We start from the raw sequence: 17,672 nt of genomic DNA, 5'->3' as shown, positions 1-17,672 counted from the left end.
ATGTTAGACCACCCTTTTCAGTTTTCCTGAAAAGGATCAAAGAGGACTCCAACAGGTTGGATGTTCAGAGTAGCAATCACCAGCTCCAAGCTATAACTGTACCAGCAGTATTTTCATCTAGTGAGGCCACTGTGTTGTTTTGTTGGCTCTTCACTTCCCCAGCCAAGCATTTCCTGGCAGGCCACACCTAGAACTTCTGCTGGCCACAGCTCTGGGTGCTCTGCAGTCCATGGTGCTCTCACCCACTGCTCCCATCATCTCCCACCCCTCTGCTGACTCGTTTTGTTGTTTCAAACCTTGGAAAATAAGCACAGGGCTGAGAACCAAGCACAGGCTCCCAGCTCTTAAGAGAGGCTTAAACAGCTTCTGGGACTAGCATGTCTTGCAGAAGACTTGAAGACGAGTCTCCTTTTTACCCCCCACCCCCTTTTTTTAACTTTTTTTTTTTTTTTTTTTTAAGGTGAAACCTTTGTATTTTGCTGCTTTATAACTCTTCCTGGATTGACTCACTTGGACAGTCAGTTGACGTGGTCTTTTCCACATTTTCTCCTTTTGATGAAGTAACTCCTTTTGTAACAGAAAAAAATATAATTTTACTTAGATGAATAGCTGCAATATTGCCAATGAAATGTGTTTCTGGCTTTCTCACCAACCTTCCCAGTTTATCTCCCTTGGGTTGCACTGGATGCCAAGGTGCACTTTCCCCCTGGGAATTCCTGGGAATGTTTCCTCGCCTTTGGGTTTCAGCTCCCAGGCTTAGGAGACATGAGCTGCCTGACATAATGTATTTTGACTTTTTAAAAGCATGTGACAAAGTCTGTCACAAGACACTGCTGCAAAGGCTAAGTAGTCACATATGGTGACAGGGCAAGTATCCCCATAGATCAAAACCCGACAAGGAAACAAAAAGGCAGAGGGCTAAGTGGTCAGTTTTCATCCCACTAAAAGGCCAGCAGCTGTGTTTCTTAAAGTTAACTATCAGGTCACATGCTAAATATCTTTATTAATGATCCTGGGAGAGAGAGGTGAAGGATTAGGTGGTAACATTTACAAATGACGTGTAATTACTTAAGTAATTTAAGCCTGTAGCACACTCTTGCAAACTTCTGGGTGATCTGGCAAGAAGGTTCATTCCTGATAAATGAGAAGTTAGTCTGTGGAGGAAAGCACACAAAAACGTTATCCTCTGACTAAAGGGAAAAACCCTGAAGATTGCTGTTGGCAGTTCCACAGCAGAAGTCGTTTGAGATGCTGTTATGGTAGAAAAAGGGAACAAGGTGCTAGAAGGCGTAAGAAATGGGGCATTAAAAATGAATTACTGAACTCAGTCTTCATTGTGTGTAGACAGATGAGAGGATAAAGCAAAATATTATGGGGAAGTTTCCCCAGCTAACAAAGTCGGATCCATGATGACAATTTCCTGTTTTCTTTTGTCTTTATCCTGCTCATACATCATCTACTATCAGAGATGCACTGATCTTTATCAGGAATAATATACTTTGGGAAGGCAAAGGCTTCCAGAGGGTTTGAGATCTTGCTAAGGGCAGTTCAATATCAACCAAGCTACAATTGGCAGAAACCTCTTTCCTATCTGTTCTCCTTCCTTTGGTAGTTACTTAAAATTCACATCTAAATGATTTAAATTAAAAATCTCAACTTTGTATTTAGACTGTTGAGATCATCAACATTTTCAGCATGGATTTCAGAATTCATATGTTACTGAAAAGCTTCTTCAAGTTGGGGCTCTTATGAGACTTATAAATTATTCTTGCATAGAGAAGTCACCTGAGACTAACCTAAATGAAGTTAACATAGATTTTAAAAATTATTCTTGCAGAAGAACAGGGAGTGGTGGGAATATATGAACAGATGGGAAAGGGAGAAGAGGAGACTGAAGAAAAGGCTAATTAGGTAATTGAGGCTAAGAGGCTATTAGAGCTGACCCAGTGGTCTACTGGTAATGCAGTTCAGGGACTTGAATTTGGGATTGAGGGATTGAGGTTGGTCCCTCATTCCCAGGCCAACACATGCTCCAAACATCCTAAGGACTCGGTTTCACAGCCTGTATCATCCTGTATGTGCTTTCCAGTCAACATAATCTGAAGGGGTTGTATGTCAGATTATAGTGGAGACGGGAAAGAATTACGGAGTAAAATGCTGAATTTGGTCATGAAGATGTTAAATTATTGTGCTAATGGATAAATTGTTTGGTGAAATTCTTTGGAATTCATCTGAATTGTCTGTTGAAAAAAAAATTGAAATAAATGTGTTTTGAGGAGATTCTTAGTAAGAATTAACTATTTCTCACCAAGCAGCCTTTCCTAAAATTCGTCCAGGTCATGATTCTCTCAAGCATGATTTTTCTTTCCAGAGATTGTAGACGAAGCAAAGACCTAAAAGGGCATTTATTTTAAGTCATCCCATTACCTTGTTCCTGGCCAATTTGTAGCTAGTGTGCTCGTGCTGTGCCAGCCTTGTCCCCTTCTCTCTGTCTCCTGACCTACCTTCTTTCCCAATGCAGTCAGTGATACACATTCTTCTGGATTTTATTTGCTTATTTGCTCCCTGATGTCAGTATATGCAAACTGTATTCTGAAGTTGTCAGGAGCTTTGCTCTTTTGTGGTCAGAGAGTCTGGTACAGGTCAAAGCCAGGACAGGCATTGTGCTGAGGTGGAACATTTCTTGTCCTCACCTTTTTCTGGTACAACATTATTTATGCTGACTTTATTTTTTAAATTTTTCCACTTATTTACAGCATTTGTGGCTACCCTTTCTCAGTTTGTTCAAAACCCTTTTGTTTTTCTTTTCTACACTGCAAACTTTGGAACTACAGTGGTGTATCACTCCTTTACTTCCCTTGTACCTTTCCTTATTCAGGGATTCTTATCACAAATTAAAATATTTTTAAATTTTATTTTTAATTTGGTTTTTTTCTCTTGGTAGCTGCATTTCAAGACATAAATGCTGGCCCCTGAATCCTTCTCTTGCACTCATGATATCTTCAGAGGATCACAACATATGTATGGAAAATTGTCTTTTCTCCTTCTCTTTCTTTTTTGTCATTTACAAGCACTGCATAGAGATATTTCTGTTGAAACAATCTATGGCCAGAATACCTGTGGTCAGTAGGCAAATCATATTTTGACTGAAGAAAAATTCAGCACCATTCATTATCCCTGCAGTTTAAAAGAGAGTTTCTGTGGAATAATTGCAGTGTTGGAGCTGCTGCTCCAACAGAGGGAAGTCCCTGCAGTTTGAGATTTAGCAACTGGACAGAATAAACAGAAGATGGAAGGGGGAGTGTGGCTCTGGCTCTGAAGGTGGGCAGGAGGGAGGGAGAAAGGGAATTGGTGCTTGTGCACTGGAAATCCCACTTGTACCTGCTGCTGGCAGAAGATTTTGGATTTTGCTATCAGCTGACAGCTGCTCTCAGACATGTTGAAGTGTTTTGTCAAAAGAGTGATAATTTTTGACCTTTGTGGACAGATTTCATGTTTAGGGGAGATAGACACGTGGGAAGTAATAGAGGCATTGAATGAAGCCTCCTCCCACAAAACCAAACTGAGTTTGGAGATGCTGGACCAACACTTTTCACCATTCGAGGGATTGAGTGTTGCCCTATCTGATATGAAGTTGCTTAAAGTTAATTCAGTAATTTTAAAAATTATTTCTTGCCACTTTATCATCCCTCCCTTTAATTCTCCTAATTCTGGCAAACTGAAGGATGGTGACTTCATTTCTGCCAGCAGAACTTGGGGACAGGTTTTTAGTGTTGCTTCATATCCTGCAATCATGACCCTTCCCTGCTTCTTCCCTGCTTTTTCTCTCAAAAAGGAAAAAAAAGCTTAATGAATTAATGGAATTTAGAGAAAAAATGGTTAAAAATGCAGTGTTGTCTCCTTGAAGTTGTAAAGAATGAAGAGACTTTACAAGCAATCTTTGTGCAATTCAATATTATTTGAATTCTCTAACAGTTTTGATAGATGTTGGTTAATTATTTCAATTAAAATGAAAGCTGCATGCTTAATGTGTAGAGTTTCTGATTTTTATTAAATTGAATTACACAATATTTTGATTTTTATACTTAAGAAGAAACCAGATACTGTTAGAGGTGGAAAACCTTGAGGTCTTAAGTTATGAATATATTTGGGGAACATTGTAATACACAGTAGGAAGAAAGAAAGCAGGACATGTTTTGCAGTGTCTGAAACTGAGTTAGCTGTGCCAAAACCCATTCAGTTGTCTGCAAAAAATATTTAACACCATCTGACATATTCACTGTCACTCCATGCTCTGTGAATCAAATATAAAATTATGTGCAAGGAAAAAAACCCTACAAACTTATTTTGTCACAAGTAAGCTAAGAATTTTGAAGATGGTCAGCTCCACTTGTCAACAAGAATAAGCAAGAAGAAAAATAATGGCTTAGACTAACAGGGAAAGAAATGAGGAAGAAAAGGGCTGCCTTCCAGAAGAGGAGTTTGCAGCACAAGATTTACATCCTTAGATTTTGTCCAGAGTTTGTTGGATTTCTTGCAGTGAATAATTGGGGACATCCAGCTCTAGGACTGAAATTTAAGCACTCATAAAGAGAAGCCAAATCTAGTATTTAGGACAACATCAATAAATACCTGGAGGTTATTTTTCAAAGTTGAATCAGAATCAAGTTTTGGATCAGGAGGCTTAATTTTGTCTGAGATTGTGACTCAGGCCCACCCCTTTGAGCTCTATAGGCAGGCTTGGAGATTTGTGAATTTGTTCAGTGTTATCCCTCCCCATGCAAAGTGATGGCAATTGGAAACGCTCACCACAGTGTGTCACCACAGTTAATGCTGCACCACAACTTGAGCATTTCTCTACAAGCCAGATCCAGGAATTTTTCTTTTTTTGGCCATCGATTTTTTACAGCACCTGCAGTTTTTTGTTTTTGCTCCAAAGATCATCATCTTACTTTGAAGTCTCCTGACTGGTTATGTCTAACCCCATCCTGTGGAGGCAAGGGACTGAATAATTACTTTATGAGTGCCATATTAAAAGCAGTCCAAAGACTATTTATGCTGCTCATTAAAGTCATTGGGAATTTGGCTGGGCCATAGCTCCCTGCTTTGGTCATGCAATAGGGAGAGGAAAGCGTTCCAAAAATTGTTATTTCGTAATTACTTGTGCTGTGGTGCCACAAGAGGATTTGATTATCACCCTTCCATGTTTAAAACTTACATTCCACAAAGCAGTACCATCAGTACCACCAGTGTTTGTCCTCCAAAGCATTGATTAACTCCCAATTTTCAAATGGAAAGAAGCAAAAAGTAGCAGAAAAAATAATAAGAAGAAAAGATAAAAGCATGACAGAGAATAAAAAGTTTGATTTTAAAGTCAAAATTATTAGACCTGAATTTAAAATTGTAGTGTAGAGTATGGAGTATATAAAATTAGACGCATAGTTAGGATAAAGTTTTCGAAATTCTGAATTATACTCCTTACTGCCTCTTGCAGTACCAAGGACTAAGATCTTGGGGCCTCTAGAGCCATCAGGTTTTTGATACTGAATGAGGACTACAATTTTAATTTTTATTTTTTGTACACTGACAAATTTGATCCTGCTGCACACTACCAAAATAAAGCAAACGTCCTGACTCCAGACTGCACTGCTGCCAACAGAGGAACAGGAGAGCTCATGGACATTCACACTTGGAGCAACAAATCCTCTGGGTTGGGTGTGCTGCCTTGTCAGACAGGAGGAGAAGACACTCAAAGGCTCAAGTTTTTGCCACTGGATTGTTAGCATCAAAATAGAGAGAAACTCCCCATTTCTGTGCCTCCTCCTTCCTTGGACAGAAAGATTTTTGTGTTTATCTTTAAGGCTAGGCATTCTGAATTAGTGTCAAACCAATGTATGATATCAAGCTCCATTTCTTTAAATACACCTAGAAACCAGACTGGAAACGAGATGTTTGCACGTTATTCTCTGTGGCTGTGCTTGGAAAGGGGGTGGTTCTCCTTTAAAGAACCACTCGGGAGCTCAGACATCCGGGCAGCTGAGCATCAATTAGCAGGATGCATTGCTGAGTGTGAGCTGCCTGGAAATGCAGAGGGACAAATCAGAGCACTGAGGTTTCCACCATCATTTTGCCTTCCTGCCTCTAACTACAAATCAGCTTCATTGTGACTCAGAGTGAGGACTTGGTGCATTTCTGCAGATCCGTGATAAGATATTTTTCTTTAGTAAGAAATGCAGTTAGACTCTGCATTCTGAATCTGTTCCTGCCAGGCCCTAGATGCATTAGTATTCCACTGGCAGCTGCCTGTAGGTAGGAATATTGTTTTTGTCCATAACCAGAGGGAACAATCAGACTAAGCCATTCCCCAGCTATAAACCAGCCAAAGTAATTGGGTTTAATTTTAATTTTTGTAATAGCTTTAAATTAATAGGAGCAGCTGCTGCCACAGTGTGTGGGTGTCCTTTTCCAGAAGGCATAGAACAAAAAAGGGAAAGAGTAAACAATAGTGTGTCTAGGACACAAAGGTTAATTCAAGAACTGAGCAATGTCTTTTCGTTATCAAAAACTCAGTTGGTGATATCTAGCACTTTGTCTCTTTTCTTTCCTTTTCTTTCCCTTTTTTCTTTTCTTCTTTAATTCCCTGATAAGATCTCAATCTGATTAAGCTCCTGTGTGTAAAGATGTGTTGTTGGTATCTAAATGCTAACTCTCTTTCTCTGTATGACTCACAAATAGATTAGCAGTGACAAAGTGCTAGGAGAGATAAAAATAGATTAGCAGTGACAAGAGTACTATTATAATTATTTTTGGAAGATATGGTTTGAATTAAGAGTTTGGGCACTTTGTGCCCTGAGAGGGTGAGTTTAAACCTAGGAACTGAGGATGGTTTCTGCTGTTGTGTCAGACACCAGATAGTGAAATGTCAATACCAGATGTCCTAGACATCAAGATTAGCCATAATAGCCAAATGCAGCCATAAAGTGATGTGTCAAAGTGGATAATAAAACAGATGCTTAGCTTTTATAATGAAGGGGAAAGGGAATGAAATATCAGAAGTGCCTTTAATACATTAACAAAGTTGTCTTCAACTTGCTTAAAAGTAGAAAGTTATTGAACCAAGGAGAACTATGTGTCATTTAAACATTAACTATCAGCAGATGAATTTCAATTAGCATTAGCCTTTCTCAAATCCTGAATTTCCTCCTATTGGTCTCATTTTACATGAAAGTTTTATAGTACAGAGTGAGGCTTGTCCTTTATTATTTTCCCCATGCTAATTTGGAAACAAATAAAGTTCAACAACTCAGCAACACACTGTTTAAACTTGCATTACGGTTTGAGGACTGGGAGCTGGAATAGATTTACCCGCTGCCATATCATCTGCTTGATTTGAGATCAAATGAGGGATGTCCTATAGCACTCCAGAGTCAGGGAGAATGATAGAAATATGTTAAGATACTGAAGAAAACCATTAGGTAAAAGGGCTGCATGCAGATGGCTGGTGGCATTTTTTCCCTACTGATACTTTTTAAAAAAGAATAAAAGGTTTGTTTGTTTTTCTGTCTTTTATATTAGTGTTAAATAGAATTTCCAGATCTTAGTGGTAAACAAATTTAACAAAAAAAAAAAAAAAAAAAAAAAAAAAAAAAAAAAAAATCAAATCATGGATTTGATTAGTTTTCATTAGGTTGGAAAAGTCCTTTAATATCATTGAGTACAAATTTATCCTGGCACTGCCAATGCTGCCCCTCAAATACATTCCCAGGTGCCACATCTATGCATCCTTTAAATACCTCCAGGAATGGTGACTCCACCACGAGCCAGGTGGTGGGACAAGCCAGGTGCCCCTGGTGCCCCTGGCCTTCCTGCCCACCTGGGCACAGCTGGCTCATGTTCAGTCATGATGGGGAAGTTATTGAGGTCCTGAATGTTCAAGAAGCAGGGCATTAAAAAGGGCAGATAAATTCTTTTTCTGACTGTAATTAACTGCATCACTGGTTCTTTATTTTGCTTTCTCAAGAAGATCTCAATTCCTTTCTGTTTCTCTTTGCAGATCCTGAGTCTTGCTGGTCAGACTCGTTAACTGCTGCTAATTGGCAAACATGTACCTGTGTATAATGAGAGGGTTTTGTCCTCTAATTCAGATTAGCAATGAGAGGCCAAAACTGAGGCTCTGCAGCAGACCAGCTTCTGGGAATGATTACAAAGACACACATTACTGGTGCTATGTCTGTAAATCTTGTTATGCTTCTCCCTCACCATGATCCCAGTATAGCTGAGATCTGCTTCAATCATTAGATGAGACCTGTTTATAAGATTGTGTAATTGAATCAGGTAAAGTCTGCAGGACCATAGCATTTTGTTGCCAAACATGACTGGTAAGTTACTTACATCAAATTACAAGTGCATGGCATGATTGGAGACTATTCCTGTCTGAATGAAGCTGGAAATTCCACCTAAGAAATGTACCAAGCATACAAGCAGAAATAGTGAACATCTCCCATCCATAGAACAAATTTTTGCCCCACCTCTGAAATATTACTTATTTCTCTTGAAAAGTAAGAAAATAACTTGAGCTGTGTGAGAGATTGCAGGCAGATATTTGTTATTCCTCAAAGAGATACCACCTTGATAACAATTTCATAAATGCCTTTAATATAATTATTTACCATTGTGTACATTCATTTCTATCTTGTCAGATAAACCAGAAATGTTGAGGAGACCAGCAGTCCTATTTAGAATGGGAACAAATATAACAAAGGAATTCTTCTTTGCTTTCTGTTTTAAGATCTGGTTATTTCCCATACCTGAATTTTTCTTGTATGATTTTTAGGTTGTTTGTTGTTTGTTTGTTTTTTAACCTCAAGAATTTATCTTTTCGTTGGCTAGATGTTGATAAGGATATCTATATAAAAAGTTGTTCTGGTTTTCAGGAATAGTTTTGTCAGTGTTGCCTTATGCTGGCATTCCTTCATTAGCTGTGCCTCCTCTCTGTGCTGGTGAATTGAACCTGTAAGAAAGGGTGTAGGTTTGGCTGGAGCCTGTCTTTGAGTTATGAGTGGTGTGAGGCTGCAGCAGCCTGATAGTGAAGTAGAGGGTATTTGAACAGCCTGTGCATCCTTTTCACTTTGTGGGAATGGGTTTCCCTGGCTGAATGATGCTCTCCCTGCTCTGGTGGCTCTGCCAGCCTGGGCACAGGGCAGAGCTGCACTCCCAGTGGTGACAGTGGCACTGGGGCTGTCACAGCCCTGCTCTGCACAGGTGCTCCCAAACACAGGCTCTGGGATCTCCTCACCAGCTCCTGAGCTGCTCAAGCTGCTCCACTTCGTTTACTTTGGGGGGAATCTGAATCTCACACAGATCAGATCTCTAATGTCCATGTCGATACGCATCAATTCATACATATTGAGTTTCCTATGGTGGCATAAAACTTGGAGGAAAAAATTAACTTACAGACACATTTTTGTTTTTGTTTTTTCAGGCAAAGAATCCCCTCCAAAAACGTGTATTACTACCGCTGCCCAGACCACAGGAAGAACTATGTCATGTCCTTTGCTTTCTGCTTCGACCGAGAGGACGACACCTACCAGTTTGCCTACTGCTACCCCTACACCTACACCCGCCTGCAGCACTACCTGGACAACCTCCAGAGGAGGAACATGGACTACTTCTGCAGGGAATTGCTGGGGCTCAGCGTGGTAAGTACCAGCAAGCTTCCTCATGGATGTCTGTCCACCCTAAAATGCTTCCAGAGCACCATTCATCATCCTTGCTAAAGCACCCACATACACAGATTTGTTTTCTTGCTGTCAATGACACAGGAGGAAGTGGGTGGATCTGCATGGTGGAGTATAGGCAAATGCTAGTTTAATGTCACATAAAATATTTCCTTTGAGATAGTCAAGCCAATGCTGGATTCCTCCGTAGGATCATTTCACCTCTAAGGAAATTAAAATATGAAACCCAAACAGCTTTATTGTAGAAATGTGATTTTAAGAGTACTCTGACCATTTGTCTTTCTGGAAGAGCTTTTCTGTTCAGAAAGAAATATGGGGTTTTTGACCCAGAAGACAACTTTTCTTGATAAAATAATGCAAAACATGCACAAACCAGCAATTTTCTTTTATCTTAAAAATCCGTGCTTTGGTCATTTGCAATTAGAAGGGATTTAGTGGTCTCTGTGTAGATCCTAATGGCCACAGAAAATGAAGTGTCATAGTTCTTCTGGAGCAGAAAGGGGAGTTAATGGTAAGGCTGAACGTCTGTTCACTTTGCTATAATCTTCCTCTGAAATGTTGCCTGTCCAGGGGATTTGGCAAGCATGACTCAGCCACTCCCATGTCAACTCAGAAATCATCAGATTAAAAAATAATAGCTCAAATCTCTTTTCTCTGTTTTTCTTCTTTTTTTTTTTAACTTTTGCTTTCTCAAACTTTATAATGCACTTGTACCACACTCTTAATCTTTTTATCTGAGATTTGATTTGGTTGAAACTTGTAGTGTGTCTTTCAGAATCAGAAAGTTGTGAAGGCTGCTGATACCAGCAGCAGGGGCTTTGAAAAGAAACCCAGCATATATTGTGAGCATCAAAATGAAATCATATGTATGTCCTGCACTGAAACAAATGAAAAGCTTCAATCATTAAAGCAGGCCATTGAAATTCCTATGGTGGCATTAAACTTGGAGAAAAAATTAACTTACAGGCAAGAGCAAAATCAGAATTTAAAAGGAAGTAATTTTTTAACCCTTTTTGTAGGTTAACTACAGTTTTTGTTCTAAAGATGACTATTGCATATCCATGAACTGGCATTAATTATTAATCATTCCAATTAGGGGGACAAACAATTATAAGGGAAAGGGGTATTAAAAAACAGAAAAGTAAAATCTGCAGAGGCTGGGCGGAAAGAGCACTATCATCTTAATGTGTGTAGGGCTTTAATTATTAATCTTAGAGGACAGAGCTGTCATTAATTCTATAATGAAACTGAATTTGTTTCCTTTCACTCTGAAACTAGTGTATAAACAGTCTAATTTGCATATTCATCAAACCTCTGATCTGACTGATTAAAACACAGAGATTGAAGGATTTGTCTTTTATCTGCATTTTGACAGACAGAGCTATACTCTTAAATCTTGTTAACATTGTGTTACCAGTAGTTGCTAAATATTATTTTTCATATTTCCGCATGCTAAACAAACAGATGCCACTCAAAATGTGGCAGGAAATGTGCTGTGTATAAGTCCTGCTTTTATATCTATATGTACACACACAGTATGTTTTGCATAAATTGATATGGTAACATTTTGCAGCTCCCCAAGCTGTATAAAAAAGCTTCTGAATCAGGCTCATGCTGCAATCTTTGTGAGCAACATTACAATCTCAGAGCATTTCTGGCTTTTCTCCACACACAACTGTCCTAGAACAGCTTGGTAATTTAATGTCTTTGCTGAGCTTGAATAGACAATTTCCATAAGTTCTCTGCAAGTTAAATATTTTAACATAGAGCTTTGTTGCTATCATACATCTTTAAATGGTGAAAAACAGGATCCTTCATTCTTCACTGCACAGTGCTCCATAAAAGCAGAAGCTGGCTGTACTTTGGAGGATTGCGTGCCATATAGGATAGATTTAGAGCTGAGAAGGAGAGCTCTGTCCCTGCCCTGGCCCCTTATGTAAGATAAGAGGAATCAGATTGGCATAAAGAGGCCCTCAGAAGCTCTATTCCTGGCCAAGGGACGGTACCCCTGGCAGCACATGGGGAAAGGTATTTTAAAGGTGCCATCTGAGGACAAACTCTGTTTGGTTCCTCATGCTGGGCACAGGCTGAGGAGGGAGAACATGGGAGGGGAAGCTGCAGCACATCTGTCCAGCTGCCACGCAGCTGCTGGTCCCCTCGGGTTCATCCCAGGGGAATCTCACAGCCCCCTGCTGCAGTCTGTGACTGGGAGGATGGGGAAGTGTTTGTAATTTCACTTCTCCTGGATTAGGTGGTTTTGAGCTGTGTCTCTTGGAGATGGCAGAATCTCACCACAGATTTTTGGATCTCTTTTGGTTTTTGCTTTTTTTTCCTTTGCTGTGAAAAATAAAAACTCAAGTCACAAGAAGCCATGCCTAGAGGATTACTCCTGGAGGCTGAGTGCACATTTTGCTGCATATAATGTTTTCAAGGCAATCTAATTTCTAATCTAATTTCATATCTTCTCTAAAGAAAGTACTCTGCCTCCGTTAACTCCTGAAATACTATCACTAATTCTATGAAAATTGAAAGTGAAATATCGGTATGGGACATGTAATTGTCATTAGGATGGAGAATGACAAAATGGTTCAGAGCCAAATGGCAAAGTTTCCCATTCCCATTTAAATGGATAACTTAGCTGTACTATTTCTGACCTTTTAATGCTTATATTCTTTACTTCAGAGAGCTATCCCACATACTAGATGTGCCAAATGTTCTTGAAAATAGTCTCTCCTGCAAGTGAGCTGAGATGGTCACTCAGGTGCCATTTAAACTGCTATTTTCGTTCTGCTGTTATTGGCCTTGGATATCTTCAGATTTTCTTTGGTTTGCCCCAACAGATCAGAAGTCCAAAATCTGTGAGCACTTTTTTGAATTGTAGAATTACTTTTTTGCATATCATTGATGTGTCTCTCCTCTCAGCAAATGCTATGCAATATTCCACAGCACAACATAATTAAACCAATTTTTATATTTCTATGAAAATATAAGCACAGGCACATTTTATATTTACAGTACCTATTTTATGATACTTACTCAGTTTCACGTGCAATAGCTATATGTGTAGCATTATAACCAATTTTTAAGAGTTGGCAAAATTTTGGAGTGTGTTGTCATTTGAAGCTGGTAGTTCAAGTTGCCTGTGTGTGCTTGAAGTGTGTGGACAATTGATGGGACTTGTGCCTCCACCACTATTCCACCGACATACATAATAAATTAAATGAGTTTTGGACAGCCTGGCTCAACTCCTACAGCCCACTTTACAAATTGACACTGGCTGGGCATTATTTTCATTACTCACTCCAAAGAGAACCAGGATTAATCAGAGCCAGATACTTCCTTTCACTCCATTAGGCAATGGTGCTTCCAAATTACACTCGAGGAGAACTGTGACTGCACATGCAAACCACGAGCCTCAAAGGGACTCCCACAGTACACAGAGACTGGAATATGGAGTTCTGTTAAATTAAATATTAAACACACATATTTTAAAACAAGGAGGCAATATGTCTAATGTAGGGCTCTGTAAACGAGCCCATCTCTTAAGTCAGATACGGAACACTGAAAGACAGACTGGGACACAGAGTGCTTCCTCCTGACTCCACACCACTTTGGCTTTTAATTTACATGAGTTACTCCTGATTCATGCTGGTACCAGAGAGAAGCAGAATGATGCCCTAAGACTGTGAAACTGCACACCAGATGTCACATTGCCGCTTGGTTGACCAAATTTCCTTTATTTACTGACTAAATGACTTCGTACCCCAGTAAAAATTCTTGATCGGTTCTGCCGTTTTCTACTGGTCCATTTTTAACTGCTCAGTTATGAACGTTTTAAAGCATGAAGCAAAGAAAATAGGCAGTTTTTCTAAGGTTAAAATTCCCATTTCTGCATTCAACTCTGGGTTATGTAATAACAGCTCTGTAAAAGAAAAGTATACTCTTGGTCTTTGGAAAAAAAAATAGAAGTTACAGGCTTCTGTGTAATGTAATGTACCTCTGAAATCCTGTTGGTGTCAGATACTGTATTTTCCAATGGATTTGACTGTAACTAGGTTGAAATGTCATGTAAATGTAATTTGTGGCAATTTACTTGGCCTGAAAAAGGCCACAGAAATCGTGCTTAGGAAAAGTAAATCCCCTTTCTCATTTCTCAGTAGTTTAAAAGTGCAGCTATGTATATGTTCAGGACACATTATCTTTATGCAGTGGTGTATTTTTCACTCCTATAGTGCTGCTGTTCCCAAAACATTCGTAATGTGGATGTCATCCCAACACTGTATGTGAGATTTTAAATGTTCCTACAGCTATTTTCTTAGCTGGATTGGATATCAGCAGAAGTAGATTTAGACCTAAAAATAGCACCACCAGCAGTTCTTTCCAAAATAAAATATGATTTATAGCATATAATAGCACAGCGTGCTACCAGGGAAATTATATAAATAACATGAAAAATTACAGGGGACTATTCTATACCATCAGTTTTAAGGAAAATGTCTTTGTTACAATTTAAAGGGAGTTCTGGGAGATAACCTGGCCTGTGGGAATCGCAGAGTAGGATGGATAGGTGAAATGATGTTACTATTGAATGTTGCCCTCTGTCTGTGGGATATACACAAGGGTTCATGGTAAAAACAAGAAATACTTTGGTGTAAGTTGGCAGCAGTATATATTTTTTGAAAAAAACAAACAATGAAACCATAATTTGAAGCTAATATCATGCAAGGTTACTAAGTGCATAAGCTGGTTATTTCTTAATTTACAGAAAGAACACTGTTTGATAAAGTAAAATAATTTCTAGAAGCATTTGCCCTAACTGCTCTTTATCTAATTATGAGTAAAAAAATCTTGAATTGTGAAGAAGGATTCAAATCTTAAGTCCATTTTGCAGCTCACATTTTATAACTACTATTCTCCATTTAATAAAAACTCTTGGAAAAAGCACTTGACCAAAAAAGAAGCTTTGAGCACAAAAAGCCCATTGAGGTAAGCAATCATCTGAAGAAAAAAAAAAATGTTATGATCTATTTTATTAAGAAGAAACTTCCTGAAAGAAATGACAGCAAATGAATTGTGTGTGGCAAAGTTAGTCTATGCAATCTGTTTTCTTGCACAGGTCCCAAGCTTTACCCTTTCATCTTGTAGCCACTCAGGGAAACCTTTGGAAACTCAGTGACTTTTCTGAAGTTTTCACTGGACTTTTTGTAGCTGTTCAGGTTGGCCTTTTGCTTCATGGCTCTTCCCATTTCCAAGTCAGACTCTTCATCTCACCTTTACTCCACACTTGTCCTTCATCTGGCTTGCCCTTTCTTTACCTCAGATCTAACCTTCCCTTTTCTTTCCATTTAGTTTGTACTCCTAAGATAGCTAGAAGAAAAAAGCTGTGGTATTTGTTTTCTGCTCTTATGTTACTTATCCTGCTTTGTTCTTTCCTATTCATTCCCCTTATCTCTTTGAGTTCTGAAGGGCAAATCCAAAATAGCTGTGAGGTCTTTTAAATACCAGGACTGCACAAGGTAGTCGTCTTCTCCTCTATGCACTCCATATCCCCACCTCAGTGCCACTTCACATGACTTCACATCCTGCTCTAGGACTTGTCTTCCTTGCCCTTCTGTCTTTTCTGTTCCCTATTTGCTCCATCCCTTAATATGTACTCCTGTATTTTATGGAAATGCTGGAATAAAATGTTGCTTGTCCAGGTTTCAACCCAGAAAGGGAACACTAGTGATCCAGTCAGATGTCCTGAAATGGCTGAGCTCACAGCCGCGTGCAGGAAGGCATTTCAGGGTCTGGCTCCTTTTCTCATGGCAATGGCAAATTACAAGTAAAAGGCAGGTTTTATTCATTCCTGTCCTCAGCACTTTCTCCTATTTGGTTGAGTTCCACAAAGTTCCATGGGGTAATTTTAATCCCAGTGGGAAACCTACTGTTTTTGTCCATACTGTGAGTTGAACTTCTGATCTATGCAGTTGCCTTTAGTTACTGCACCCTAAGCTTCTGGGGACACAGAGAACCTATTTTTACTTCCCATGTTCAGTGCTGGCTAGAATCCCTGTTATTTAGTTGGTGTTTGGGAAATAACATGGCACAACCAATTAATATAATCTCATAAAAACCCCTCAGTCTGAGGTCCTGTGTGTACACCAACATAAAGCTTTTTCATGGTTTTAAAATCTATTTTGTTGCCCTGCAAAACATGAGTATGTTTTGAGGTTGTGTAGGGCCCTGAGAAAACCCTAAAATGCCTTCAGTCTTCTTGCAGTTCCATTTCCAGAAATGTGTTTTCCCTGCTTTGCAGCAGAGCACTAAGCAATAATTACCATGTTGATAGTGATGCTGGATGTGCTGGCGCGGAGGGGAAATTGTGCTATGTGGAGCTATTAACTACATTTGCCCCGTAGCACTTCACTGCATTGACTCTGCTGGGATTTTGGCTGTCTTTGAGTTGGTTTCTGTTCAGATCTCCTGAGTGGTGGCTGTGTAATGCATCTGTGGGGCTGGAGCAGTATTTTTAATCTTTATTCTTTGACTGTAGACCCCAAAGATGGTTAGCCTGGCTCACATTACCTGTAGGGATGAAACCTTGGGATTGAAGGCTTATTTAACAATTTCAAAGTCTGCACAGTCCAAATGATTTGGATTTATGCCTTTTAATTTAACCAAAGAAAGAACTATTTATTGATTTAACTTTATACCAGCTCTAGAATGTACGTATAATATTTTAAAATCTCTAAATACCTCAGGCAAAATCTTGTTCACATAATTTATGTAAACTGAGCATTGTGGCTTCGATCCAGCAAAACACTTAAGTGTAGCTTTAAACTTGTTAAATATGCTAAATAGGCATGTTGAAGACACTGGCACAGTTCATGACATCAAGTTTAATGCGTGTAAAATGTCCTTAAGCTCCAAGGTCAAAACAAACAGCACTTAGGCCTGGTGCCCTAATGTTTTGTTGTGAACTTGTACTACCACTATAACAACATGACTACAGGCAAAAAATAATAGTAATAAAACCCCTATTTTTGCACTTTTCTATAAATATGCTAAATATCTGTGTATAAAGTGAATCCCATCATTGCTCAGCAATCTTTATTTTTTTTTTAGTATTGTATGAATAAGGTTTGCATTTGAGGTCTTCTGCATAAGGGATCTGTGCTAATCCTGAAGTTCTTTATCCTTGCCATGCACATGTTCAGTAAGACTTTATCTCTTTTGTCCTTAAGCCTTGAAAGCTAAAAGCAGGCTCTGAGAAGACTTCTGCCTGTATGTCAGAAGTGATTTGGGGAGATATCATGTAGAAATGAGAAAATAAAGACATAAGAACATATTTCGATGCAGATTATAAGATAGGAGAGACCAAGGCAGTGTAGCTCATGTGGCCCCAGCTTGCTGAGTGCATCCTTAGTGTTGACCCAAGTATTTGAAGATAGGTACTTGAAGAGAGGAAGTAAGGGTCATGAAAATATAGCACATACAAGGAAGCACAGCTGAGAGATATTATGTGTAGCCTGTGATCTGTGGTTGATTTCAGTGTGATTTTAATGACCCTTACTTTTCTGCACTGTTAGCAAAGTATTTTTGAATCAAAGAATAGTGTAATGATGAAGCACATCAAACCTACATGTGAGGGAGGCCAATACCATCCTTATTTTAAGACATCGTGTTCCATTCAAACATATTTTATTTTAGAAGACTATGATATTCCTGGAAAAGATTAAAAAAGAGTGTTTTTGTAGAAAATGTTGCTGCTATTGAAGTGCTGCTATTATCCACAAATACTGAAAGCAATATTTATCTTTGTTTTGAAGACCAAATGACATACAAATAACACAAGGAGACAGAAACTTTTTAATGTAAAGCAGTAGGTACTTAATTGAAAATCATTTTTTTCACTTCTTAGGAAATATAAGATACAGCTTAAAGCCTTTTTAA

General features: G+C 38.9%; 1 protein-coding gene across 3 annotated transcripts in view; it reads left to right on the top strand.

Annotated features, from left to right (window-relative positions):
- Nucleotides 1–17,672, top strand: part of LOC131087102 (BEN domain-containing protein 5-like) — an 877,799-nt gene that overhangs the window by 338,190 nt on the left and 521,937 nt on the right. For all 3 annotated transcript variants that reach the window (XM_058030505.1, XM_058030504.1, XM_058030503.1), the window contains one exon: nt 9,482–9,698. In XM_058030505.1, the coding sequence (XP_057886488.1) occupies nt 9,482–9,698 (217 nt within the window). The remainder of the gene's footprint in view (nt 1–9,481; nt 9,699–17,672) is intronic.

This window comes from Melospiza georgiana, chromosome 9 (assembly GCF_028018845.1).
Source record: "Melospiza georgiana isolate bMelGeo1 chromosome 9, bMelGeo1.pri, whole genome shotgun sequence".
NCBI classification, from domain to species: Eukaryota; Metazoa; Chordata; class Aves; order Passeriformes; family Passerellidae; genus Melospiza; species Melospiza georgiana.
The sequence above is the reverse complement of the archived record's forward strand: the minus strand, read 5'-3'. Positions and strand labels throughout refer to the sequence as shown.